General features: G+C 52.3%; 1 protein-coding gene across 2 annotated transcripts in view; it reads left to right on the top strand.

Moving 5' to 3' along the window:
• FAM102A (family with sequence similarity 102 member A) overlaps window positions 1-24594 on the top strand; it is a 37714-nt gene extending 13120 nt beyond the window's left edge. The window contains exons 2-11 of one of the 2 annotated variants that reach the window (XM_036260898.1): window positions 12947-13067; window positions 13310-13339; window positions 15990-16106; window positions 17794-17840; window positions 17936-18093; window positions 19576-19680; window positions 19762-19960; window positions 20394-20515; window positions 20609-20678; window positions 21904-24594. In XM_036260898.1, coding sequence (XP_036116791.1) covers window positions 12947-13067; window positions 13310-13339; window positions 15990-16106; window positions 17794-17840; window positions 17936-18093; window positions 19576-19680; window positions 19762-19960; window positions 20394-20515; window positions 20609-20678; window positions 21904-21949 — 1015 coding nt within the window. In that variant the 3' untranslated portion in view covers window positions 21950-24594. The remainder of the gene's footprint in view (window positions 1-12946; window positions 13068-13309; window positions 13340-15989; window positions 16107-17793; window positions 17841-17935; window positions 18094-19575; window positions 19681-19761; window positions 19961-20393; window positions 20516-20608; window positions 20679-21903) is intronic. The other variant, XM_036260899.1, reaches the window with a different exon arrangement.
• The last annotated feature ends 1981 nt before the right edge of the window (window positions 24595-26575 follow it).

The following is a 26575-nucleotide window of genomic DNA, read 5'->3' on the forward strand; positions in this document are numbered from 1 at the left end:
AGGAGGCTGCCCTCAGGGGCCAGGCTGGGCCACCTCAGGTTGGGGGGGGCCTTTGCCTGGGTGCATGGGGTTGACCAGCACCTTATCAAAGCCAGCAGTTTACTTTGGATCCCCTCAAAGGCCTGCTCTGCTCTCGCCTGTGAGAGCAAGAGGGAGTGCCCGTTGGCATCAGGTGAGAAGACCATCCACGCACTCATTCTCCTGGGTGGTGGGGAAGCTGCCTCGTAGGCTGACTCTGGGTGTGGAAGGTGGAACAGGGAGGCCCTGTGCCTTTGTCTGTGAAACAGGAAGCTGGCACCTGCCCACTTTGAGTTTTTTTTATCCATCTCAAGGTTTCTGAGCTGGTAGGATTCGAACCCATGTACACATGACTCCAGAACCCTTCCTGATTACCTTGATGCTTCCCCACCAGACCTGAGCGACCTGGCTGACTCCGACACCTTTTCTAACTTGGAGGTTCTGAAGCCCCCAGTATGCTGTCCACTCTGTACTTCTGCAGGTCACTTGCTGCCTCCAGCCTTTACTCCCAGCCCACTTGCCAATCCCCTGGCCACCCTAGGGCTCACATTTTTGGCAGGAGAGCAGAGAAGGGTCTTGGGGCACCAGGTGGCTCCTCTGGGCACTCCAGCCTTGAATGCAGAGTGATGTGGCTTCTAGGAACTTCTTGCTGCCTCATGGTGTTGCAGGAGGGGGTGCTGGCTGTGTTAGAACTGCAACAAGCTGCTTCCCCTGCACACGGCCCTGAATTCCTGGCAGGAGCCAGACACTGCTGGGCTGCCACGCTGGCCACGTCGCCGGGATGAGGCTCTGCTGCCCCGCAGCCCCTGGAAGGATGCCTGGGCTGGTCCCTGGAGTGGGCCCCTCCCCAGACGGCTGTTCTCTCTTCTCTTCGGGGAAGCACAGGCAGATGTTGTCAATTTAAATTGTTTCCTTATTAGACTCTTGCCTTTCCCTGGCTGCGTTTCATCAGCCGGGAACTTTAATTGCATCACCAGGACCCCTCCCTCCAGGAATCTGGCCAAGGACTGGGAGATCACAGAGTGGGCGTGGCTGGGGGGTTGTAGGCTGGACACTGTGGCAGCCCCCCAGGGTCCACCAGCTTGGGAAGGGACTTATGATGGAGCCTTGCTCTGTTACCTCTCATTATAGGAGTCTAATGGGAGGAATCGGGGACCAGCCTTCTCAGGAACCCAGGAGCACAGCTGGGGCTGGGAGGTCCCTGGGGTCCCACTCAGTTCTGGTGGATATGCCCTTTCTTAGCTGGGTGCCCAGCTCCTGCTTCAGTCACCTGGGAGCTTGTTAAAATGTCTAGTCCAAGGCCTACGTCACTGGTTCTCAGCTGGAGATGATTTTGCCCCCTTTTCCCAGGGGAACATTTGGCAGTATCTGGAGACATTTTTGGTTGTCACAACTGGAGTTGTGCTACTGGCAGGATGCTGCTAAACATCTTGCAATGCGTAGAACACTCCTAAAAAACACGGAATTATCTGGTTTAATATGTCACTAGTGCACGGGTTGGGAAACCCTGCCTGCCATACAGGGTCTGCAGTTCTGGCAGGGCCCGGGAATCTGTATTTGTGAAAAGCCAAGGATTTTTCTCTATTGGCTTTAGACTGATTAGCCCTGTCCTGCTGTGGCCACAACAGAGCTGCTCCCTGCCAGGCCAAGGCTCTGTGTTGGGCAAGCGTTGGTGACAGACATGCAGATGAGTACTTGTAGCTGGGCACCTGGGAAGGTAGAGTGCTGGGGGTGGGGGTGGGGTCTCCCTGGAGCCTGTTGCCTGGGCTGCTCCACTGATGCCCTGGGGTCGCTTCTCCTGACTGCTCCTATGAGCACTGCTTGCCACGCTGAGCCTTCACTCCCATGTCAACTCCAGGCAGGAGCTCTGAATAATCCGTCTGTAAGGACCTGGTGAGGGTGTGACAGCCTGTGGCCAGGAGGTGGCTTGCACTGGACTGACCCCTTGTCACCTGCATGATGGAGCCAGCACCCACAGTGTTTGTGGATGCTAAATAGAGACCCTGCTCTGGGGCCATGGGAGCTCCAAGGGAGTTCTGGCCTGAGGATACCGCCTGGTGGGATCCTCTGCTCTATTTCAGGACAGCCCAGAAATAACTGAATTCTGCCACTGTGATGGCCACAGAGGGCTGCGGTGGGTGGGTGGAGGGCTCTCTGCCTCTCTGGGATTTGGACCTCTAATTGTATATCTTCAGGCTAAAAACGAGACTCTCCTGAAGCTGCCCCGAAAACCCAGGCTCTGTAATTACCTGTCCCTGGCAGGCAGCTGGATGCCCAGGCCCAGGCCTCATCTCTCCCCAAGAGGGCTAGGGTGACCCCAGTCCTTGAATCAGGTAGATGGAGGTTCCAGTTTCTTTTGCTTTTGACCAGCCCTTCTAACCTTATAACCTCTTTTTACTTTTTAATTTAAATTTCACTTACTCACAGAAGCAACTCTTGGACAGAAATCCAGACAGTGGTGCGCACCCCCACCCGCCTTGCTCTTGCACTGCCTCAGTGGCTTCTGCTCTCCTGGAGCCGGTTCCCGCCGCGGCTCTGGCCTCTGACATCATTGCGTCGGCAGACTCCCAGACGGATTGATTCTAAAAACTGTCACAGCTGATGCTTCCAGTTCAAAAAGAAAAGGAAAGGGTCCAATACACCTTCCCCCCCCACTATGTCCTCATTTCTCTGTTCTTCCTCATCTGCTGGTGGACACCCAGGATTTCGAGTCCCTCCATATGGCCCCTTTGCAACTTTGGGGCCAAGATTCCCTCTCCCACCTCACTTCCTATCCCTCTCCCCTCACTCACTCTGCTCCAGCCACGCTGGCCTCCTTGCACTTCTTAAGCATATCAGGCGCATTCTCACCTCAGGGCCTTTGCACTTTCTGTTCCTCACGCCTGGACTGCTCTTCACTGAGTTACCTGCGTAGGTCACTCTCTGACCTCCTTCAGCTCTTTGCTCAGATGTCACCTTTTTAACGTCTTCCCTGGCCATCTCTTCCTTACTCAGCCTGCACTTGGGCACTGCCCGCCTCCCTCCCTATTCCTTTCCCTCCGTGGTATGTACCACCATCTGAAGTGTATCTCTCTTACTGCCAGACTGTAAGCCCCCTGAAGGCAGGAATTTCTGTTTTGTTCACTGTTTATGTCCCTAAGGCCTTCAGCAGTATCCGGCACTTAGTAAGTGTTTAATAAAAGGTTTTTGAATGAATTAAGTCCTTAAGATTTCCTCAAACCTGGACTGGCCAGCTCCCTCCCTGGGCCCATGGCCAACTGCTTGACATCCTTATACCTGCCTTTTATGAATATCTACCCCCCGCCCCCATTTATCTCCCCTCATTATCCATGTCCTGTGCCTGGGACCACATGCCACCTCACTGGGGGTGCTCAGCTCCCTCTCTCCAGAGGGGTCCTGGAGGCAGTTGCAGGGCTGAGTCCTGGCTGTGCCATCTCTAGCTCTGAACGCAGATGGGCCTGGTCGAGACTGGGGGCCAGTTACTCAGCTGTTCTGAGCCTCACTTTCCCCATCTGTGAAGTGCACCACAATAACACCCAACTCTCAATGTTGAAGGGTTCCAGGTAGCACACAGTAGGCCCTCCTTGGGAAATGGCCACTGTTGGGGTGTGTATTTTACCCTTGCTGTGACCTCTGGAGTGGGCCAGGGCAAGGCTGTGGCTTCTTTTCTTGGGAGTGGTGGCATTTAATAGTGTGTGTTTAGAGCCCTGTGGAAATAAGAGGGAGGCCCAGCACCATCCCAGGAGCCCTGCCCAGGAAGACAGGAAGACGCCTGTTACCTGAGCCTGGGAGGGCTCCACGTGCCTTTCTCTGGCCCCCTGGCCCAGCCTGCCGGGAATCACTAGGGGCCTCCGGCTTCCTGGCTGGGTGTTCCCATGGCAGGCTCACAAAGGGGAAGGTGGAGAGCCCACAATTTGATATTGGTTTTTGTTCCCAGACACTAATCCTAATTCCTCTGGGTGTTTCAACATACCTGCATTGTGAGCTTCCTCAGGTCTCCAGCGACTGCTTTCAACTCCTGGGCTGGGTCTTGCAGAGGGTGTGGGAGGAGATCTGAGGGTCCACATGGGAGCTGTAGTCCCCAGCTTGTCCCCCTTTTAAGCTTGGGCCTCTGGCTGCTTGGGAAGTGTTTCCACCCTTTTCCCTCCTGCCCACCTCCACCAGGGCTGCTGGGGCCTAAAGTGGAAAGACAGAGCCACTGTCAGATTAAGATTCAAAGTCCTCACCATGGCCCTTGAAGTTTGACATGACCTGACCCTTTTTCCCTTGCCAACCACGTTCCTTCTGTTCTCCCCAGTCCATTCAGCTACTGGCCTCTGTGTTGTGCTGCTTTTCCATTTGCCAAGCATGTCTCTGCCTCAGGGCCTTTGCACTTGAAGTTCACATTTCTGGACAGCTCTTCCCTAGTCTTTGCTTAGCCCTCAGCCTCATTTAACTCCAGGCCTTACTTAGCTATCACTGCCTTAAGGGCTTTCCCTAACTGCCTGCGTGTAGCAGCCCCCACCTTCTCATCTCTACCCACCACCCCCTACCCACCTTCCCTTCCCTAATCTGGTTTCTCTCTATCTGACTTACCATGTGGGGTTTTGGGGTTTTTTTTAGATGTAATTCACATGCCACACAGTCCACCCATTTAAAGTGTACAATGTAGTGGGTTTTAGTATATTCGGAGTTGTGTGGCCATCACCACAATCAATTTTAGAGCATTTCATCACCCCCAGAAGAAACCCTGTACCCATTAGCAGTTATTCCCCATTTTCTCCCCATTGCCCCATCCCCTGGCAATCACCAATCTACTTTCTGTCTCATGGATTTGCCTATTCTGGACATTTCGTATACATGGAATCACACAGTATGTTCTTTGTGACTGGCTTCTTGCACTTAGCATAATGTTTTCAAGGGTAATCCACCTTGTAGCATGTTTAAGTGCTTTTGATTACAGAGTAAGATTCCATTGTATGTATATACCACATTTTATATTTATATCCATTCATCAATTGATGGACATTTGAGTTGTTTTCACTTTTTGGCTATTATGAGTAATGCCGCTATGAACATTCACGTACAAGTTTTTATGTGGATGTATGTTGTCATTTCTCTTGGATAGACACTTAGGAGTAGAGTTGCTGGATCACATGGTAACTCTATATTTAACCTTTAGAGGTTCTGCCAGACTGTTTTCCAAAGTGGCTACACCACTTTACATTCCTCCCGTGTGTGAGGGTTCCAATTTCTTACATTCTTACTAACACTTCACTTGTTATTATCTGTCTTGATTATAGCCGTCCTAGTGGGTGTGAAGTGGTAACTCGTTATAGTTTTTATTTTTATTTATTTATTTATTTAATCCTTACCCGAGGACATTTTTTCATTTTTTTGTTGTTGTTCAGTTAGAGTAGGAGGGAGAGAGAAACATCGATGTGAAAGAGACATATCGAATGGCTGCCACCCGTACGACCCAACCAGGGCCAGGGACAAACTGCAACCGAGGTACGTGCCCTTAGCAGGAACTGAACCCAGATCTCTCTGGACCGCAGGCTGACGCTCTAACCACTGAACCAAACTGGCCAGGGCAATCATTATAGTTTTAATTTGTGTTTCCCTGATAGATAATGATGTTGAGCATCTTCTCATGTGCTTATTGCCCACTTGTATATTTTCTTTGGAGAAATGTCTATTCCAGTCATTTGCCCATTTTTAAATTGGGTTTTTGTCTTTTTATTATTGAGTTGTAAATGCTCTTTATATAATCTAGTTACAAGTCCTTTATCATATATATGATTTGCAAATATTTTTCTTTATAATGTTTTTTCACTTTCTTGATGGTATTCTTTGAATCACATTTTTAATTTTGATGAAGTTCAACATACTTATATTTTTCTTTTGTCACTTGTACTTTTGACATCATATCTAAGAAACCGTTGCATAATCCCATATCATGAAGAATTACTCCTATGTTTTCTTCTAAGAATTTTATAGTTTTAGCTCTTAAACGTAGGTCTTTGATTCATTTTGAGTTAATTATTTTATTTGGTATGAGAAATGGGTCCTACTTTGTTCTTTTGCATGTGAATATCCAGTTGACCTAGCAACTTTTGTTAAAAAGACTGTTCTTTCCTGCCCTTGCCGGTTTGGCTCAGCGGTTAGAGTGTCGGCCTGCGGTCCGGAGAGACCCGGGTTCGGTTCCCGCTAAGGGCACGTACTTCGGTTGCAGTTTGTCCCCGGCCCTGGTTGGTTGTGCGGGTGGCAGCCACTCGATGTGTCCCTTCACGTCGATGTTTCTCACTCTCTCTCCCTTCTTCTCTCTCCCTCCCACTCTATCTGTACAAAAAATGGAAAAATATCCTCGGGTGAGGATAAAAAAAAAAAAAAAAAAATTAAAAAGACTGTTCTTTCCCCTACAGGCACCCTTGTTGAAAATTAGTTGACCATTGCCCTGGCTGGTTTTGCTCAGCGGTTAGAGCGTCGGCCTGCGGTCCAGAGAGATCCGGGTTCGGTTCCCGCTGAGAGCGTGTACCTCGGTTGCATTTTGTCCCCAGCCCTGGTTGGTCGTGCGGGTGGCAGCCACTCGATGTATCCCTTTCACATCGATGTTTTTCTCTCTCTCTCTTCCTCTCTCTCCCTCCCACTCTATCTGAACAAAAAATAGAAAAAATGTCCTTGGGTGAGGATTAAAAAATAATAATAATAAAAAATTTAAAAAAAGAAAATTAGTGGACCATAAATGCCAAGGTTTATTTTTGGACTTTAGGTTCCATTTCATTGATCTGTGTGTCTAATCTTATGCCACAACCACACTGTTTTGATTATTGCTGCTTTGTAAAAGCTTTGCAATCAAGATGTGAATTCTTTAATTATGTTCTACCTTTTCTAGATTATTTAAACTATTCTGGTCCTTTGATTTTTCCAAGGTTTAGGATCAACTTGTCAAAATTCTGGGGGGAAAAAAAACAGCTGAGATTTTGATAATGATTGTATTGAATTTTAAAATCAATTTGGGAGTATTGTCATCTTAACAATATTAAATCTTTTGATCCATGATCACAGGATGTTTTTCCCTTTATTTAGATATTTTATTTTTTATTCCCTACCCGAGGATATTTTTCTATTTATCATCAGATAGAGTGGGAGGGAGGGAGACAGAGAGAGATAGAGAGAAACATCGATGTGATAGAGCCACATTGACTGGTTGCCTCCTGCACGACCTGACCAGGGCTGGGGACAAACCGAAGCTGAGGTACATGCCCTTGATCAGAATCGAACCTGTGACTCATTGGTCCGCGGGCTGACACTCTAACCGCTGAGCCAATCCGGCCAGGGCTATTTAGATATTTTTTCTTTCTTTCTTTTGTCTCCCTTTACCTTTTCCTACCCTCCACCCCCTTTCCCTGTGGTAACCACCATACTGTTGCCTGTCTGTGTCTATGAATTTCAGTTTTATATCCCACATATGAGTGAAATAATATTATGGTTTTTAGCTTTTTCTGATTGACTTATTTTGCTTAGCATAATATTCTCAAGGTCCATTCATGTTGTCACAAGTGGCAGTATTTTGCCTTTTCTTATGGCTGAGTAGTATTCCGTAGTATGTATGTACCATGTCTTCTTTAACCAGTCCTCGATGGAAGGACACTTCGGTTGTCTGTGCCTTGGCCACTGTGAACAATGCTTCAAGGAACATAGGGGTGCATAAATCTTTGTGAATAAATGTTTTTTATTTTTTCGGGTAGATACCCAATAGAGGGATTGTTGAGTGGTATGGTAACTCTTATTTTTAGTTTTTTGAGGAACTGCCATACTGTTTTCCATAGTAGCTGTACTAGTTTACATTCCCACCAGCAGTGAAGGAGGGTTTCTTTTTCTCCACAACCTCCCCAAGACTTGTTATTACTTGTCTTGTTGATAATAGCTATTCTGACAGGTGTGAGGTGGTATCTCCTTGTAGTTTTATTTGCAATTCCCTAACAGCTAGTGACGTTGAGCATCTTTCATATATCTTTCACGCCCAGCCAGTGTGGCTCAGAGGTTGAGCGTGGACCCATGCTGTTGGTTATTTGTATGTCTTCTTGGCAGAAGTGTCTGTTTAGGTCCTCTGTCTATTTTTTAATTGGATTGTTTGTTTGTTTGGTGGTGAATTGTATGAGTTCTTGATATATTTTGGATAGTAACCCCTTATCCAAAGCTATTGTTTGTGAATATCATCTCCCATTCGGTTGGTTTTTTTGTTTTGTTGTTTCTTTTGCTATGCAGAAGCTTTTTATTTAATTTTTTTCTTTATTTATTTAGAGAGAGGAAGGGAGATGCAGAGAGAGATAGAAACATCAGTGAGAGAGAAAATCAATTGGCCGCCTCCTGCATGTCCCCCACACTGGGGATTGGGCCCACAACCTGGACATGTGTCCTGACCGGGAATTGAACCCGTGACCCCTTGAGGAATGGGTTGATGCTCAACCACTGAGCCACAGTGGCCAGGCTACAGAAGCTTTTTAGTTTGATATAGTCCCATTCATTTATTTTTGCCTTTACTTCCCTTGCCTTTGGGGTCATGAGGTCAAATTCATAAAATGTTCTCAACAACCAAGGTTCATAAGTTTAGTACCTATGTTTTCTTCTATGTACTTTATTGCTTCAGATCTTATACTTAGGTCTTTGATCTGTTTTGAATTTTTGTACATGGGGACAAACTATAATCTAGTTTCATTCTTTTGCATGTGGCTTTCCAATTCTCCCAGCACCATTTATTGAAGAGTCTTTCTTTTCTCCATTGTGTGTTTTTAGTTCCTTTGTCAAAAATTATTTGCCCATATGCCTATGGTTTTATTTCTGGACTCTCGGTTCTGTTTTTATTGATCTGTTTGTTCTTCTGCCAATACCATGCTGTTTTAATTATTGTAGCTCTGTAGTATAATTTGAAGTCAAGTGTGTGATGCCTGTGGCTTTGTTCTTTTTTCTCAGGATTGCTCTGGCAATTTGGGGTCTTTTGTGGTTCCTACAAACCTGACAGTTTTTTTGTTCTATTTTTTTTTTCTTTTTTAAAAAATCCTCACCCAAGGATATTTTGCCATTGATTTTCAGATAGAGTGGGAGGGAGAGAAGGAGGGGGAGGGGGGGAACATCTATGTAAGAGAGATACATCAATTGGTTGTGACTTTTGGTCTGAGGGCCGATGCTCCAACCATTGAGCCAAACTGGCTGGGGCTGTTCTATTTATTTTTAAAATGGCATTGTGATTTTGATGGGGATTGCGTTAAATCTGTATATTACTTTGGGGAATATGACCATTTTAACATGTTGATTCTGCCAATCCATGGACACGAATATCTTTCCATTTTATTGTGTCTTTTTCAATCTCTTCTAATAATGCTTTGTAGTTTTCGGTATATTGGTCCTTACATGCTTTGTTATGTTTTTTACTAGGTATTTTATTCTTTTGGTTGCAATTGCAAAAGGGATTTTTTTCTTCATTTCTTTTTCTGAAATTTTATTGTTAGTATATAGGAATGCAGTGAATTTTTCTACACTGATTTTGCGTCTTGCAACTTTACTGTATTCGTTTATTGTTTCTAATAGATTTTTGGTTGAATCTTTGGAGTTTTCTGTATCAGAATATTGTCATCTGCAAAACGTGACACATTTACTTCTTCCTTCCCAGCTTAGATGCCTTTTATTTCTTTCTCTTGCTTGATTGCTCTGGATAGGATTTCCAGAACTATGTTAAATAAGACTAGTGAGAGTGGGCATCCTTGTCTTGTTCCTGATTTAAAGGAAAAGGTTTCAGTTTTTCACCAAGAAGATCTAATTCCTATTTAGATGTTGAATTTTTTTCAACAATGTTTTGCAGTTTTTCAGAGTATGTGTTTTACACATCTGTTGTTAAATTTATACCAATTTTATTCTTTTTTAGTAAAATAGTCTTCATTTCATTATGAATATTTGCTAGTATATAGAAATAATATATTTTTAATTCTGATCTTGTATCCTGCAACATTGCTGAACTCTTGTATTCTAATAGTTTTTTAGTAAATTTCATAGGATTTTCTACATATGAGATCAAGTCATCTGCCAGTAGAGATAGTTTTAATTCTTCCTTTTTTTTTTTTATCCTCACCCGAGGACATTTTTCCATTTTTTCCATTTTTTGTTCAGATAGAGCGGGAGGAAGAGAGAGGAAGAGAGAGAGAGAGAAACCTCGATATGAAGGGACACATCGAGTGGCTGCCACCCACACGACCAACCAGGGCCGGGGACAAACTGCAACCGAGGTACGTGCCCTTAGCGGGAACCGAACCCGGGTCTCTCTGTACCACAGGCCGACGCTCCAACCGCTGAGCCAAACCGGCCAGGGCTAATTCTTCCTTTTTACCTTCATATATTTTTCTCGTTTGTTTAATCCTTATCTTTCTGTTCCCACCAGAGTTTAAGCTGGTCACTGCTGTCATGCCAGTACATAGAACGGGAACAGGCACACAGCCGGAGTTCAGTAATTTGAATGGATGGATGGATGGATGGATGGATGGATGGATGGATGGATGGATGGATGGATGGATGGCTGGATGGCTGGCTGGCTGGATGGCTGGATGGCTGGATGGCTGGATGGATGGATGGATGGATAGATGGGTGAATGAATGAATAAGAGGGTGAGTGAATGAGTGAGTGAGTGGAGCTGGCGGGCTGATGCCCCAGCCCTGGGCTCCTGCTTCCTGAGGGCCCCTGCCCATGTCTGTCGGGGGTTGGGAACTTTCTTTCCTCCCCTCGTCTCTAGCCCTGGCCTTTTCTATTTGTCCCAGTCTTGGGGCTATGGGAGGTTGCTGGAGCTCACCCTCCTCACAAGGTTGGAGCATTCTGGTGACTGAGTCTCTCTAGATCCCCAGCGTCTTCATCGGATGAGGCATATCTCATGGACCTCCCCCCACCAGGCCCTTGAGGGGCTCATGTCACTGAATGCTCCCAGGTACCCATGAATGAGTGGCTGGTGCACCTGTTTTACTAATGAGGGTGGAGAGGTTGATCCCCAGCCTGAGTTGCACAGAGAGTGAGGGCTGTGAGCCCAAGTCTGCTTGACCTGTGTCCTGTTGCCTCTTGTCACAGACCTGGCAGGACATGGGATGAGCCAGGGTCACGTCCTCCAAGCCTGTGGAGCCAGGAGGGAGCTCCTCACAGGCTCTGCTCAGAGGCTTGCGTCAGCCCAGGAACCTAGAGCACGTTTGCTCCACACTCACTGTTTCCTCGCCTGGACCTGTCTCCCCCCTGGCTGCTGCTCACTCTTTATTGGGGCCTGAGCCTCAGTGTCACCTCCCCGAAGTCAGTTACCTTCCTAACTCCCCCTCCCCCACCCTCTCCTGTTGACAGTCATCACTGGGTGACTGTCAAATGGTCTGTTAGTCCGCTGCAGTGCTCAGCCATACTTGGCACTCAGGGACATGGGTGGGTGCCTCGGGCGCAGAGCAGAGCACGGCTGGCCCCACAACCCTGGTGGGTTCCGCCTGCCGGGCTTCTCAGGCTCTGTGGCCCGTGAACCAAGGTGGTGGCTGTGACTCTGCAGTCAGACAGTCCTGGGTTTGCATCCTACCTCGTCAGTCACTGGGGACGTGATCTGGAGCAGTCTCTTGCTGCCTCAGTGCCCTCAGCTGCAGAAGAGGGTGGCGTAGAGCCTGCTCCCAAGGTGCAGAAGCAAGCAGCATGTTCAGGAGACGCTCCTGTGCGGACCCTAGTCTGGCAATTAACCTGCGCTCCTCAGGTCACTTCCTCAGCTGTCCGCTTGGCCATTCCTGTTAGGTGGGATGAGGCTGGAGATAATGTCTCTCATACCAGCCCCTCCCTTCCGTGGCTACCCCTTCCTGAGCACTGGTTCTGCCAGACGGGCTGTGGGGGATGGGAGCTGCACAGGGGTGCAGAGCTCATCTCTTGCCATGTGCTGCTGCCACCCCCAGCTCCTGCCAGGGCCCCCACAGCAGCTGGGAGAGGCTCAGATGAGCTGCTCCCAACTCCCACTCACTCCCAGGGCACAAAGCGCTTCCCTCTGACGGGGGTTCTGAATTTGGGGTTTGGTCATGCTCCCCAGGCCCAGGAGGAACTCAGGAGGCTGGAAGGACAACCCCCAAGTTAGTGCCAGGATGCTGAGGGCCCCAAGTGGTGTCTTAGCCCTGGAGTGGTGAGGGTTAAACGTGTGGCATCCAAAGCCCGGCTGCTGGGATTCAAGACGCTGCCCTGCCATGTGTGGGCCTCGGGGCCAGGGTCTCAGCCCCAGAGTTCTGGTTTCTTTGAATGTGGGATTGGATTAATGGTAGTAACTGCCCTATTGGCAGGGTGGGCGTGACCATGGGTTGCTGGCACTTGGAGCAGGCTCCAGGGGTCGCTGGGTTTGTAAGGTGCTTTGAGTGGTGCCAGGCACGTGGGAAGCGCTGTGCGCACTGGCTGTTATTACCAGTGTGATGAAGGGGCTCTGGAGCCAGGCAGTACTGGGCTCAGGGCCAGCTGTTTCCTGGCTGGGTGGTCCCAGGCAGTGTACCTAGCCTCGGTCTCCTCATCTATAAAATGGACTGGTGGTTCAGTCTGGGAAGACTGCTGTGACATGGCCAGGGGAGCCTGGCTGGTGGGAGGGAACGGCAGCGGAAGGAGCTGCCCTAGGCCATAAAACAGGGGGGTGGGAGACAGTTCTGGGAGCAGAGGGAGAGGCAGCTGCCCCAGCCTGACCTCACTCCCCTTGTGTTTTTCCTTTTTTATTACATATTTTTGTTTTTACAACACTTACACAAGCACATTCTGTTATGAAAATACAGTCACTTTGTGATACAGAGTGAAAAGTGAGAGGTCCCCTTCCTTCCTGTCCGCACCCTCCCGTCACTGCCTCCCTGGACCTGAGTGCTTCTCGCGGGTTCCCACAGCATTGACCTGCATGCTTGTGCTCACCTGTCCCTTTGGCCTACAGGGAGGAGGTGCAGGAGAACTGTGTGCGGTGGCGGAAGCGGTTCACCTTTGTGTGTAAGATGAGCGCCAACCCAGCCACTGGCCTGCTGGACCCCTGCGTTTTCCGGGTGTCAGTACGCAAGGTGAGGCTGGGCTTTGAGCTGGGGCTGGGGGCTGCAAGCCCAAGGCCAAGGGTGTGGGGACACTGCTCTGGTGGCTTCAGGCCCATCCCCTGGCTTGTCCCTCTCAGGGAAAATGGAGTGAGTTGCTCCGTCCCTTGTCCTCCATTGGTGGTTACATTTTGGGGGGCTGGGGGTTGGGGATACATATGAGGTCCTATGGATTCTCTTGTCACCCTGCTACTTGTGTCTGTCTCCCTGTGCAGGAACTGAAAGGTGGGAAGACTTATTCCAAGGTGAGTACAACTGTGTGAAGGGGTGGTGGGATGGGAGGGGCAGAATGGGACAGGCATGAGAGAAGCTCCCAAGAGAACTTCCAGTCCCATCTATGATCCAAACAAGAGATATGCAGCCCTACAGGAGATATATTATTTTTGGAAATCTCTCTCTCTCTCTCTCTCTCTTTATTGATTTGAGAGAGAGAGAGAGAGAGAGAGAGAGAGAGAAACATCGATTTGTTGTTCCACTTATTTATGCATTTATTGGCTGCTACTTGTATGTGCCCTGTCCAGGAATGAAACCCACTACCTTGGTGTTTTGAGACAATGAATGCTCTAACCAACTGAGCTACTTGGCCAGGGCCAGAAATATCTCTGTTGATCATCTTTGCACTTTATATAAGACAGCATATGTTTGTTCCATCACAAATGGTACAGACGTTCATAGAGTGGAAAGGGTAGCCCTGGCTGGTTCGACTCAGCAGTTAAAGTGTCGGTCTGCGGACACTTTAACCCCCAAAGAGTCGGGGGTTCGATTCCAGCCAAGGGCACGTACCTTGGTTGCAATTCGTCCCTGGCCCCAGTTGGGGTCATGCGGGTGGCAACCAATTGATGTGTCTCTCTCTCATCGATGTTTCTCTCTTCTCTCTCCCTCCCTCCCACTCTGTCTGAAGATAAATGTAAAAATATCCTTGGGTGAGGATGAAATAAAGAGTGGGAAAGGTAGTTTCTGTCCCCTTCCTCTCCAGGCCTCCTCCCCAGATCCCAGCATTGAGATTCTTTAGGATCTTTCTAGACCTTTTAAGAAAAAAATAATATGGAAGATATCATACACGCAGAGAAATGAATAAACTTTTTGCCTGTGGCTTAGAGAAATGGAGAGTGAACACCTTAAATGAGTCCATGTGTATGTGCACACAATGTGATTTTTGAACACACAAAAGGGACTTGTTCCAAATGGATTTTGCAGCTTGCTGCTTTTCTCGCCAATACGTCATGGGCATGTTTGCATGTCATCACAAACGTCCTTTTGCTTTAGCAGCAGCAGTGTCCCTTTGTGCGGCTGGGCGACGGGTGACTCAGCCAGTCTCTGCTGCTGGATTCTGTGTTGTTGCCAGGTTCTCACTGCACCCACAGACAGGCCAGTCCTCCTCATTGAAACCTTTCCCACTGGGGAAGGAGAAGGCACACGGCCTCTGGAGGGGTCACCCCTGGCTTTGAATAAGCCTGCTGTGCCCTTAAAGCCCTTTCTCTGTGGGGACTCACAGTCCACTCCCTTCTGGGGCCTCCCCAGGGAGGTGGCACAGTGGCAGGGGGTGGGCTTCGTCAGTTCGGAGGGGAAATGCCTTTGCCTCACCTCACCGTGTGCGCAGGGCGTGTTCTTCCCACCACCCAGAGTTCAGGAAGCTCAGCGTCCTGGGATGTGCGCTCTGCGTTCGGCCCTGGCTGGGCACTCCTGGGCCTCTCCAGGAGCAGAGGGCAGGATGGCCAAAACTGGCCTGTGGAAGGTGCCACAGAGTGGAAATGTCTCCTCCCATTGATTCACGTGGGTGAGGACAGCTGCCCAGCCAGGAAAGAAACGGCCAGCAAACAGCTGGAGCATCTTGCGTCCCTCCGGTAAATGTTTGCCATGTGCCTAGCACTTGTCAGACCTGCCAGGCCCTTCCCTTTCGTTCTCCAATCAAATGTCCACACTGGCGCAGCAGCCTTGACACAGGAGGAAACTGAGGCCCAGAGAGGTGGCAAGACTTGACGCTGATCAGGCCTACTTTCAGGCCTGGTTCTGCTGGTTAAGCCTGGGGCCCTGTGCATGTCACCTCCTCTCTCTGCACCTTCATTTCCTTGTCTGTCAAGTGGGGGTCACTGAGTCTGTGGCAGGGCTGGGACTTGACCTGGGTCCCTGATTCTGGCACCCATGCCCCAGAGTCTGCAGCAGAGACTCGCACGTAGCAGGTGCTCAGTAAACCTCCCTGGTTGGTTTGGTTGTCCCGTCTCTAATCCCAGCAGCCTCTCACCTTAACCTCTGTTGCCGCTCCACGTCTGCCAGAATCGGTTTCCATGTGAAAGGCCTGCTTAGCTCTTAGACCATGTTCTTGTACTCTCTCCACTTCCTTCCCCATCCCTCGCTCCTCTCTCTGTACCCAAGGAGCATCACCACCGACTGCCCGACCGCCCCTCACTCCAGCCTCCACGAGGGGCTCCTGTGCACCCTGCTGAGTGCCCCCCACCCACCATCCCAATGCCAAGTTCCCACGGGCTTTTCCTCCCCCCTGCCCGCTGTCCTGGCGGCTCCCACAGCGCAGCCTTGTTTCTCAGGGAACAATGTGTCTGTGTCACAGACAACAATGTCCTTTCATCTCGGGTGCTGCCCCAGTGCACTCTGGGACACAGTACAAAGGGCGCTTTGTGCAGCTCAGGGATGTGAGCTCCTGGCCCTGCCACATTGGAGCCGCCAGCCCAAGCCACCAGCCCCGGCCTCTGTCCTTGGGTGCAGGTTATGCAACAGTCAGTCTGGGCTGTAGTGGGGCTTAACTTGCTTCTCCTCCTCCTTCTCCTCCCCTTTCTCCTCCTCCTCCTCCTCTTCCTCCGTTGCCAAGTTAACCCTTGTGCTGTCAGCCCTGCACCCACACTCTCTGCAGCCTCCCACAGTCTCCTCTCTCCCTCCCAGCTGGGCTTCGCCGACTTGAACCTGGCTGAGTTTGCAGGCTCGGGCTCCACCGTGCGCTGCTGCCTGCTGGAGGGATATGACACGAAGAACACCCGCCAGGACAACTCTATCCTCAAGGTACTAGGGCCCTGCTGCTGCTTCTGCCCCCTCTCACCATGGGACAGTGGCAGACCTGCTCCTCCTCAGGTTCCTTGCAGGGTTGTTAAAAATACAGTTTCTTCCCCTGGACAGGCAGTGAGGGATTCTAGGAGGATGTGGGCCCTGGGTCAGGAAGCTACCAGCCATTGGCCTCAGTTTCCCCATCCATAATTGTGGCTGGACCCCAACAGTCTCTTTAAGTTCAATGAGATCAACATAGCTGAGCGATGCCACCACTTGTCTCGTGATGCCTGACAGCAGCCCCGTGGGTGTGGTGTCCATTGTTAGTCCCAGCTTTGCATAGGAAGCAGTTGAGGCTCAGAGGTTAGATCATTTGCCTGGAGTCAGCAGAGCTGGCACGTGGTGAGCCGGTAGTCCAGATTCTTCCCATAGTCCAGTCCCACATGGCATGAGGCAGCCTGAGGTCCCAGGGAAGCCCCTCCCCCTGGGCAGACTGGGTGGCTGGGGCCGCTCTCTGCCCCCCAGGCCGCTACTTCTTGGCCTCTGGGGACAGAGATATCTGGGCATCTACCACCCCACACCTCTCTTCCTTGTCTCCACACCCTCCCACCTGGCTGAGAAAACAGTCTCGTCCTAACTGCATCTCTGCCAGGTGACCTAGTGGGAGCAGGTTGTGCTGGGGCAGAGCTTCCAGAAGTGGTGGGCAGAGGCTCTAGGGACTCCCAGACCCTTTGCAGAGAGAATTAGACACCAAAAAGGTACAGGCTGATTGTGGGGGGAGCTAAGACCTTTCACCCTCACCCCACTGGCCCCATACACCTCAGGCCAGTTCAAGGACACCTGGGGGGCAGGTGGGTTCAGCTTCAAGGCCACATCCTATCTATAGGGCCGTGGGCAGTCACTTCCTCTGAGTCTGGGTCTCAGTTCCCTCATCTGCAGTCTGAGGCCATCACCTTTGTAGGGTGCTGTCATGGCCAAAAAATTATCCAGTAAAAATACCCCCAAGCCTCACCCCAGTAGTCTTCTTTTTGTCGGTGGTGGCTGGGATCTGAGCGCCTCTTTCCCAGCTGTGTTCCTTCTCAGTCCAGATTTGAGGACCTAAACATTGCCTGGTTCGGGCCATTGCCAAAATCTTTGTCCAAGTGGATATTGAATTGTTAAGTTTCTAATGGGTTTTTGCTTTACTTTATTCAAAAAACGTTCACAAAGCCCCTGCCCTCTGTGTTGGACTAGATGAGCGCTCCCTCTCCCAGTGTTAGGCTCGGGAACCCCCTCCTCACCGCGGGATTCTCGAGCTCCGTCCCTCTGCCATGTCGCTTGTGCTCCCACACCTCCTGGAGCCCTGGGCACTGAGGATGGAGAGTGACTCGCAGCCCCTGCTGCGGGGGCTCCCGGTGTAGCCGCAGTTCTGAAATAACAGTAGCTGGCTTTTGCTGTCCAGTCGCTGAGCCAGGTACGAAGCCAAGAGAAGCCTGGTCTCACTGCATCCTCTCCACTCTCATGAAGCAGGTGTCAGGATCGGTTCTACCTTCTGCATGAGGAAATGGGGGCTCAGTGAGGTGTGATGGCTTCACCAGGGTCAGCAGGGGCCGCAGCCGGGATTAGACTCCAAGCCCTGTTTGGAGCCTGAGCAGGGAGGCCGTGGGAGGCCGGGCGCCTGGGCTGAGTGGATGGACGTGGTATGGCTAACCCTCCTGTATCACAGGTCACCATCGGGATGTTCCTGCTCTCTGGAGACCCCTGCTTCAAGACGTGAGTGTGGGTGCAGGCTGCCCAGGGTGGGGGCTCCTTTGTTTTCAGCTGACCCTGAGGCTGGGGCACCACAGTCACCCCTCTGTCCTCCCAAGGCCGCCGTCTACTGCCAAGTCCATCTCCATCCCAGGCCAGGATTCTTCCCTGCAGCTGACGTGTAAGGGTGGCGGGACCAGTAGCAGTGGCGGCAGCAGCACCAACTCCCTGACGGGGTCCCGGCCCCCCAAGGTCCGGCCCACCATCCTCAGTTCAGGTACCGTTCCCCACCTGTCCCTGGCCCCCCTTTACCTCCCAGCTGTCCCAAGGGAGATGGTTGTTGAGAAGAGAGGTGGTGGGATGGTGTTTACACCATCCACGCTGCCATTAGGCGGACATGTCCAAGCCCCTCCCATGTGCCAGGCACTGTGCAGCGCCCTGGGCAGAGACTGACATGGTGTCCCTGACCTCATGGCCCTCCCCACCTAGCAGGAGAGACAGGCGTCAGTCAGACAATAAATAAGTCAAATGCACGTCCACCTGCCGAGTGTCAAGAACTGAGAGAGAGACACATGTCTCTGGGACCAGGGCAGTCTCCCTGAAGTGGTGGCTTTTGAGCTGCCCCCCAGCTGATTAGTGAACAAGGCGGCATGTGGTGACCCTAATTTGTGTCACAAGAGCAATTAGGGCACAAAGCCGGGTGGCTCAGCAGATGTTTGCTGGGTGCTTCTGCCCCCGGGGGCTGGGAGCGGTGAGGACCCCCTGATCTCAAGGGCCAGCTTTCCTCCACTTCCTCTTTTCCTGGAGCCCCAGCCAGGGGGCTGCGCTTGGGAACAGGGCCCTCTGGGGACCACGCCACCCCAGCACAGATGATGCCTTCATGCAAAGTAGCAGCAGTGCCTCTCCCAGGCAGCGTGGGGGGTATGCCCCAAATGCCTCTGTAGCTGGTTTTCTGCACCCCTGCCCTCCTCTGCAGAGAGAACTTGTTGGGGACTTAAAGCCCCGTGACTTTGGTTGGGGACACAGCAGGCCTGGGATCCAGCTGGGGGTCTGGCTGAGCTCATCTCCGAAGAGGGGATGGACAAGCCTTACTTCCTGTGTTTACCACAGGAGGACTGGTGGCTGGGTACCCACGGAGCCCTGGGTGGATCCACCTGTTCCCCCGCACCTCCTGTTGGGAAGGGCTGGGGTGTTAGTTTCGAAGTTGGGGTCATGGGTGACTTGGAGCAGGGCTGTCAGCCTGTTCCCCTCACGCTTGTTTGCTTTATTCCAGCTGCACTGACTATAGCTCGCACAAGCCTCAGGGCCTTTGCCTTAGTTCCCTCCCGAAGGCCCTTTCTGATGCCTGCTCTGGCTGGCCTCCTCCCGTGGCTCCTGAGGGTCTCACAGTGAGGCCTCGGGGGAGCCTGCCTTTCCCCGGTCGCAGCCTGGGTCAGACCCCGGCCACTGCTCTGCACCTCTCACCGCAGTGGCAGTTCATTGCGGGTCATGTTTTGTTCAACATTCTTCCTCCCCAAAGACCTGTGACACCCTGTCTCCCGTTCACGCACCCAGCAGGGAGCACCGTGCACAGAGGGGTCCCTGACAGATACTTGCAGAATTCATGAGCCTGGGCCAGAGGTGAACTGGGCTTTGGAGCAGATTGCTGCTCCTGTGAACCTGTTTCTGTCTGCTAAATGGAAACACATAGTGTCTCCCCGCCCCGCCCCCTGCCAGAGGGCAGCACCACTGTACCCCCGCCCCTCTCCCTGCCTTCCAGGGGTGCCCGAGGAGACAGACCAGAACCTGTCCAGCCCCGAGGAGGTGTTCCACTCTGGTCACTCCCGCAACTCCAGCTATGCCAGCCAGCAGTCCAAGATCTCTGGTGAGTGCCCACCCGGCCCTGTGCCCTTGGCCTTCCACATGACCCGCCCTCTTGTCACGAACTGCCCGCCCACCCGCCCAGCAGGCTACAGCACGGAGCACTCGCGCTCCTCCAGCCTCTCCGACTTGACGCACCGTCGCAACACGTCCACCAGCAGCAGTGCCTCTGGTGGCCTCAGCATGACCGTGGAGGGCCCTGAGGGTGGCGAGCGTGAGCACCGGCCCCCCGAGAAGCCACCCCGGCCACCCCGGCCCCCGCATCTGTCAGACCGCTCATTTCGGTGAGTCTCACTGCTCAGCGCTTTGGAGAACAGACCTCTCCTGGGGGCTCCTTGAACCTTGGCTTCTTTACCTGCAACTCGGACAGTAGGGTCCCAGCATCAGGGTTGGATGGTGATGATTCAGCAGTTGAAGTTCATGAGTTGGCCCTGACCTATCTGGCATGCTGTGCTCAGTTAGCGGATGCTGGGTATGACAGAGTGTACCTACTAGGTCCCTGTCTAGGTGCTGTGTGGCCTCTCGGAGCCTGTGTCCTCATCTGTAAGACCAGTAATACTGGCACCTGCATAGTAGGGCTGCATGAGGGTTGAGTGACTACAACCTGAACAAGCTCTCCCGTGCCTTAGAGCATCCTGAGCGATGTAGGTGCCCACTATTGTCATCATTGTGCCCATTACCACCCTGACTGTTGTGACTCGGCCTGCCCTGCTCCAGGAGGAAGAAGGACTCGGTGGAGAGCCACCCGACCTGGGTGGATGACACGCGGATTGATGCAGATGACATCGTGGAGAAGATCATGCAGAGCCAGGACTTTACAGACGGCAGCAACACTGAAGGTGAGCTGCCCACGCTGGGTGGGCTGGGGGGACAGTGCTGCCAGCTCATGAGGGCTCCCCCCGCTCAGCCTCTATCCTCCCGTGTCCCCACAGACAGCAACCTCCGGCTGTTCGTGAGCCGCGATGGCTCCACCACGCTCAGTGGCATCCAGCTGGCCAACAGGTAGGGGTGAAGGTTCAAGGGTGGGTGGTTAGGGTGGCCGTGGGAGTCATGGATCTGAGAGCAAAGTCTCTAAAGCCTACTGACCTGGCTTTGAATGCCAGCTCTTGACGCCACAGCATGACTGGGGCCAGTCATTTCTCTCTGCGCCTCAGTTTCCCCATCTCTCAAATGGTGTGGGCCACATCTCAACTAGAAACCTGGGACAGTGCTTCAGGGTTGGTTTTGGGGGTTCCAAAGGTAACCACTGAAAGTGCCTGGCACAGGGCTTGGCACAGAGCAGGGGCTTGATAATCTTGATTTGGGGCCCTACTTTCCCTTCCTCCTGGATCTGGGAACCCCTTCAAGATGATGATGGCCCGTTTATTGGACAGGTAGTTATTGCACACCAGCTGCACACCAGCACTGATTGAGGTGCTGGGGGTACAGTAAACAACACAGTTTTCTGCCCTCATGATGCTGGGGGTGGTAGGATCAAACTTTGGCTTGAACTTGAGTTATGGAATGCCAGTGTCCTCTTAATCATATATTACAGCATTTTACCATGTGCCTGTCTCACTGGATGATTGAGTGGGTGGAGGAGCTTTCCTCATTGGTGGGCAGGGTGGGAAAGTGCCCCTTTAACATCTAGGGCCAGAGCTGAAGGAGATTTGGCTGGGGGCGGGCAGACCTGCCCTCTGGCGCTACTCTGCTGACCCCTGCTGGCAAGGCTCAAAATTGCATCTGCCATCTCCCTGAAGTCTGGGCTGTTTCTGTGAGGTGGGGGGAAAAACAGGGGGACCTCTTTGAAGGTTTGTGTATACACCTCTCTCGCTAGCCTCCCTTTGAAACTGGGTTTCAGGGAGGGAAAACCAGTCTCTTTGACAGCAAGGTCACAGCAGAGCAGCTTGCTGAGCCCAGAATGTCTGCTGCCCTCTTGGCAAGCCTCAATCCCTCTGAGCCTCAGTTTCTTCATCTGTCAAGGGGGGTGGTGTGCAGTCCCTCCCTTCCAGGGTTGCTGTCAAGATGGGCTCAGCACACCCCGTGTGTAAGCCACTGGTGCCCAGGAAGAGCTGGGGCATAGCCTGTGCCCGTGCCGCGATCCCATAGACCGACACTTCTCATCTGTGTCAAACTCGTTTCCTTTTAGGCTAAACGGGGCCAGTTAACAGTGCCTGTTCGTGCAGTGCCTCAGGGCCTGGCCCAGAGGAGCACTGAGGAGGACGAGCTGACCTGTCTCTTCCCACAGGGTCTCCTCTGGGGTCTACGAGCCAGTCGTGATTGAAAGCCATTGAGGAGCGGGTGTCCAGGCTGGAGAAGGGCCCTGCCATTGCGGGTGTCCAGACCCGTGTCATTCCACGAGGGACCTTCCCCTTTGGATCACCGTCCACTCCACATCTCATCTGTGCCTCCTCCATGCACTCCTGCCCAAAGCATCATTCCATTGTCCTCCCATCCGTGCTGGGACCCTCCTGGCCTGTTAGGGCCTGGGCACCACTGTGAATATTCTCTGAACCACTAGAGGGCAGGACACGCAGGCCCATGAAGTAGGTGGGCAAGATGAAGCCGGCCAGGATCCCCTGCTGGATACCGACCGGCCCCTCAGTGGGTACACGCAGCAGCTCCTCCACGCGGAGCTGCTTGTGGCCAAGGGGCCTCTTGCCCTGTGTCCCTGTTCATTCTAGGAGTGCCAGCTCAACCATGTCCTGGCAGGGCTCTGTTCTGTTGCTCCCTTGCCATTGGGGGCCAGTTCACCCCCAGAATCCTGCCACTGTGGCCCTCTGACTGCTTACTGCTTCAGCTATCCCTTCCCTGTGCCCTGGGGGACCCGCTGGCGGCCTCTTCTTGGGAGCCAAGACCTCAGACCCCACCCACACTCCAGATTGAGATTCCCTCCCCCAACGAATGTTCCCCTGCTGCCCTGGCAGCCTGCACTTTGCACATGCTTGTGTCCAGCACAGCCCCACTGGCCCTCGCCTGCGCTTCCTGACCCCTTCCCACGGATTCCTGGGCGCTGCCTGCCGTGCAGCCAGCGGCCCAGCTCCAGCAGCCCGGCTGGACCGCGGCACCGCCTCTCCCTCCAGTTAGCTGCAGCTCGGCCCTGAGACCCATGCTGAGAAAGGTCTGAGCTTCGATGGTGGTTCCCCTCTGCCCAGGGCTGGGTTCTGAGCAGCTGGTTTCCTGTAGAAAGCCAGGAAGGTGCCTCCCAAGCCCTTGGAGGTCAGGGGCCTGACTGGGCTGGGTAAGCACCACCCCCTTTCTGTCCCCTGGAGTCAGCTAGCCCGGGCTGGGGCCGCTGCTGAAGGGCAGGTGGGCTGTGACTGGACCAGCTGGAGCTGGCTTACTTACTGACCAGAAAAGCCTGAGCCCTCCTCTGAAAGCACCCCCGCTCTGGGCAAGAGTTAGGCAAAGCCCTTGATGGGGGTTTCCAGCAGAGAGCAGTCTGGCCCTGCTCCTGCTCCTCACTAAAGCCTCTGCTCTGAGCACTTTCCTCCCCGTCCTCGTTACCTGCTTGAAGGCGGGTGCTGGCTGCCAGCCAGCCCCTGGACAGACTCCCTGCCACTCTTTAATTTCACTCATTTTTATATAAACCCAGCAGGCTGGTGTTTACTGAATCCTATACTTTTTTTTTTCTTCTTTCATTCCCCCCCCTTTTTTTTAGGGTTCACAGTTTGTTATTTTTTCCTCCTCCAGGTGAGGGGAGGTGGTTTTGTTCTCTGCCCTACCCACTGACTGGATCCCAGCAGGGCTGGGGATCTGCATGGGGGCCCGGGATACTGGTTCTCCCTCTGGTAGGGGTGAGGGTAAGGGTGTCCTCCCCAGGCTGGGAGGGGTCCTTGCCCTTCTGCCCCAGCTGGCAAGAGTTGGAGTCTTAGTCTTGGAACCTCCCAGCATTGGGACCAGAGCATTTCTAGGATTTTGTTGTTGTTTTTAATCACCTAACTCTTACAGAAAATGAATGTTAGAAGGTGCCTGTCGAAATAGGATGGAACATTTGCTCTGGCTGGAGAAGGCTCTAGTCAGCTCTCTGGGTCCCTTCCTGTCCCATCGACACCTGTCACTTTAAAAGGGGATTGGCTACACTGTCTCCAGATGAAGTGACCCCCTTCCCTCCTGTGTCTGCATGACCTCAGCCCAGTGGGAAGGTGCATTCAAGGTGTATTTGGTATCTGATTCAAAGTTCTGGGGCTTTTAGGATAAAACAGCTAGCTTTGGTGCTGTTGAGGAGACTCCCCAAACTAGGAACCCCACTCTAGATGATGAGGTCTGAACTTGACAGTCACCCCAGGAGACAGAGCCTGCCACATCCTCCCTTGCCAGGCCCTGGACCAGGGTAATTGGACAGAGAATTCAGCCATAACCAAATTAGTGCTGGCTGGAGCTGGAGGCCTGGAGCCCGGCCTCATCCCCACGTGGGAGCCCTCTGGTCCCCTCAAGCTCAGTGACTTCCCACTAGGTGCCCACAGCTCCTAGACTTAAAAATTCTATATAGAGAGAGATAGAGAGGAATATATTAGAGATATTTTTGGAAAGGAATTGGTCTATGCAATGTCGGTCGGAATCTTCTTGGAAGACAGTTTAACGTTTTTACTAGGAGATTTATTAAAGAAAATAAAAATCTACAATATTTTTAGGTTATTATTTTTCTGGTCACCTCACAAACTGACCACATGGCACGATTTGCCAGGATGGAGAATGTCCATGATCTCCTCTCTTGAGGGAGGTGAGCAGGGAGATGGGGGGAGGGGGGTTGTTTGGTTTTTTTTAATTCCCCTTTTTTTTGACAGAATGTTGCCACCACCACACCCTGGTTCAGTGGGCTGTATTTGTATCTCTGTCCCAGCTTCTACTGTAGAAAATAATATTGTAAAGGGAAATCAGCCTAGTGTCAATGTCTTGGTTTGGGGAAAAAATTAAATGTTGCAGTTTTTGTTTGTTATGGCATGTTGGTTCTTGTTTATTTGTTTTACCCACTTTGGGGTCAAAGCCAGCATCAGATGGAAGGTAATGCTTTGGGGGTGGGGAAGAAGGTGGCCAGGGTTCCCCGAGTCTTGGCTGAAGTCACAATATTACACCAGAGTCCCGGGAAGGACACAGGCCCAGAAGTGTAGTTTCTTGCCAGTCTCAGATCTAGTAACTGGCAACTCTCACCTCACCCCAAGTTCTAACCACTGCTCTACAGACTGCCCCTGCAGTCAGGCGGTCTCCAGCAAGCATGCCGAAGACAAAAAGCTATCTGAGCCCAGCTTTCTCAGCTGCAAATGAGGTTGTGGATCAAGAGAAAGTGGGTGTACAGCTTGAGTTATGGAAGGTACAGAGCCATGTCCCCAACTTCTAAGTCTCCAGGCCTGGGCCTCTTGCTTCCTGCCCATTTAAAGTTAGAGGAGTTTGTACCAAGCCCTGAGATAGGCATGTCACCCTGGAACTTTAATGATCTCAGAAGTAGCAGGAAACCTCAGTGGCTTTGGACAGGCCAGAAAGAACCAGACCACCAGGTCCATCCCTGCCACAGCACTGCATTGCTGCAGCCTGCCCCCCACCCCCACCCCGGCATAACCCCTATAAACCCTAGAGGCTGATTCTCAGCCCCCCTCCTCTGTTCAGTGCACAGCTGGTGAAGGAACAGTTGGCTCTCAGCTGAGCCCAAAGTCTCTCCTGAGGTGGAGAGGGAAGGGGGAAGGAATTGGGCTGTAGGCCAAAAAGGGTTGCCCCTTTGGAACACAGTAATGCTAAGTGAAAAATCAGTATCCAGATGGTAGGAAAGAAAAAAGGTTGCTCTATCAGCTTTGGGAAAGCAGTCCCCATAGCGATGGGCTCAGACCACCCAAGGAGACAGATGCTGCTAGAAGGAGCCTGCCAGGTTCAGACCATATCTCCACGTGCGCCCCCCACCCCCTATTCTGTAGCATTCCAAGATCAAAAAGCCACCCAATCTTAAAATCGGTTGGTTCATTCCAAGCTCCTACTTTGTGCAGAACTCCGTTCTGCGCACTGGGGATACAGCAGTGACCCCCGGCCCTATGCTCAGGGAGCTCAGTCGGTGGGCCAGATCAAGTAAATCAGCTAATTAAAACTCGGCGACAGGCGTCATCATGGAGACACTTGGGGCTGTGCAGCACTGAGGAGCAGACGACGGAACCCCCGCCCGGCTGCGAAGGTGACTTCCCTGGGGTGTGTGCATCCCAGTGAGACCTGATGAGTGAGGAGCAGCCAGCCCCCGAGCTGCGGGAAGACTGTTGGAGACTCCAGAACTGGGGACACGTCAACGAGCATCGAGGAGGCCCAGCCCCCTGCTCTCAGAGGAAACGGCCTCCAAGGCTGGGGAGGGGCCTGCAGGCGCGGCCAGTCCGAAGACGTGCGTGGGCTGCTGCCTGGGCTGTCGCGACGTCCAGGGCCCGAGGGGCAGCCGGTGAGGGGCGGGAGGGTCACCCTGGCCTCATCCCTGCAGTGAAGGGAGGACGCGGAAGCCCATCGACAACCTCCCCACCCCCGCGGGCGCGGGCCAGCCCCTCCTCCCACCCCAGCCGGGCGGTGCCTGTTCTCCATCCTCCCTTCCACAGACAAGTTAGGGCCCCGGGCCGGGAGGCAGAGCCCGAGGTTCTGGTGTTGGCTTCACCACAAACTCGAACTGTGATCTCTCGCGAGTCCTCGCCCCTCTCTGAGCCTCAATTCTCCATCTGAAAAATGAGACCTCTGGCCGCCCACCCCATTCCGCTCTGGCCTTGGGGCTTTGGAATATCTAGGAAAGGGCTCTCCTTCTGGGGCGAGTTCGACGGGGCTGAGGCCACGAGTACCAGTCTGGATCCTCAGCTCAGTCCCGTACCTAGGAAGATTCGGGAACAACTTGTCCCACAATGCTCTTGAGAAACTACATTTCCCGACATGCAAGGGGAGAAGGCGGTGCCTGCCTGTCTCAGACC

This window comes from Molossus molossus, unplaced genomic scaffold (assembly GCF_014108415.1).
Source record: "Molossus molossus isolate mMolMol1 unplaced genomic scaffold, mMolMol1.p scaffold_m16_p_14, whole genome shotgun sequence".
Classification (NCBI taxonomy): Eukaryota; Metazoa; Chordata; class Mammalia; order Chiroptera; family Molossidae; genus Molossus; species Molossus molossus.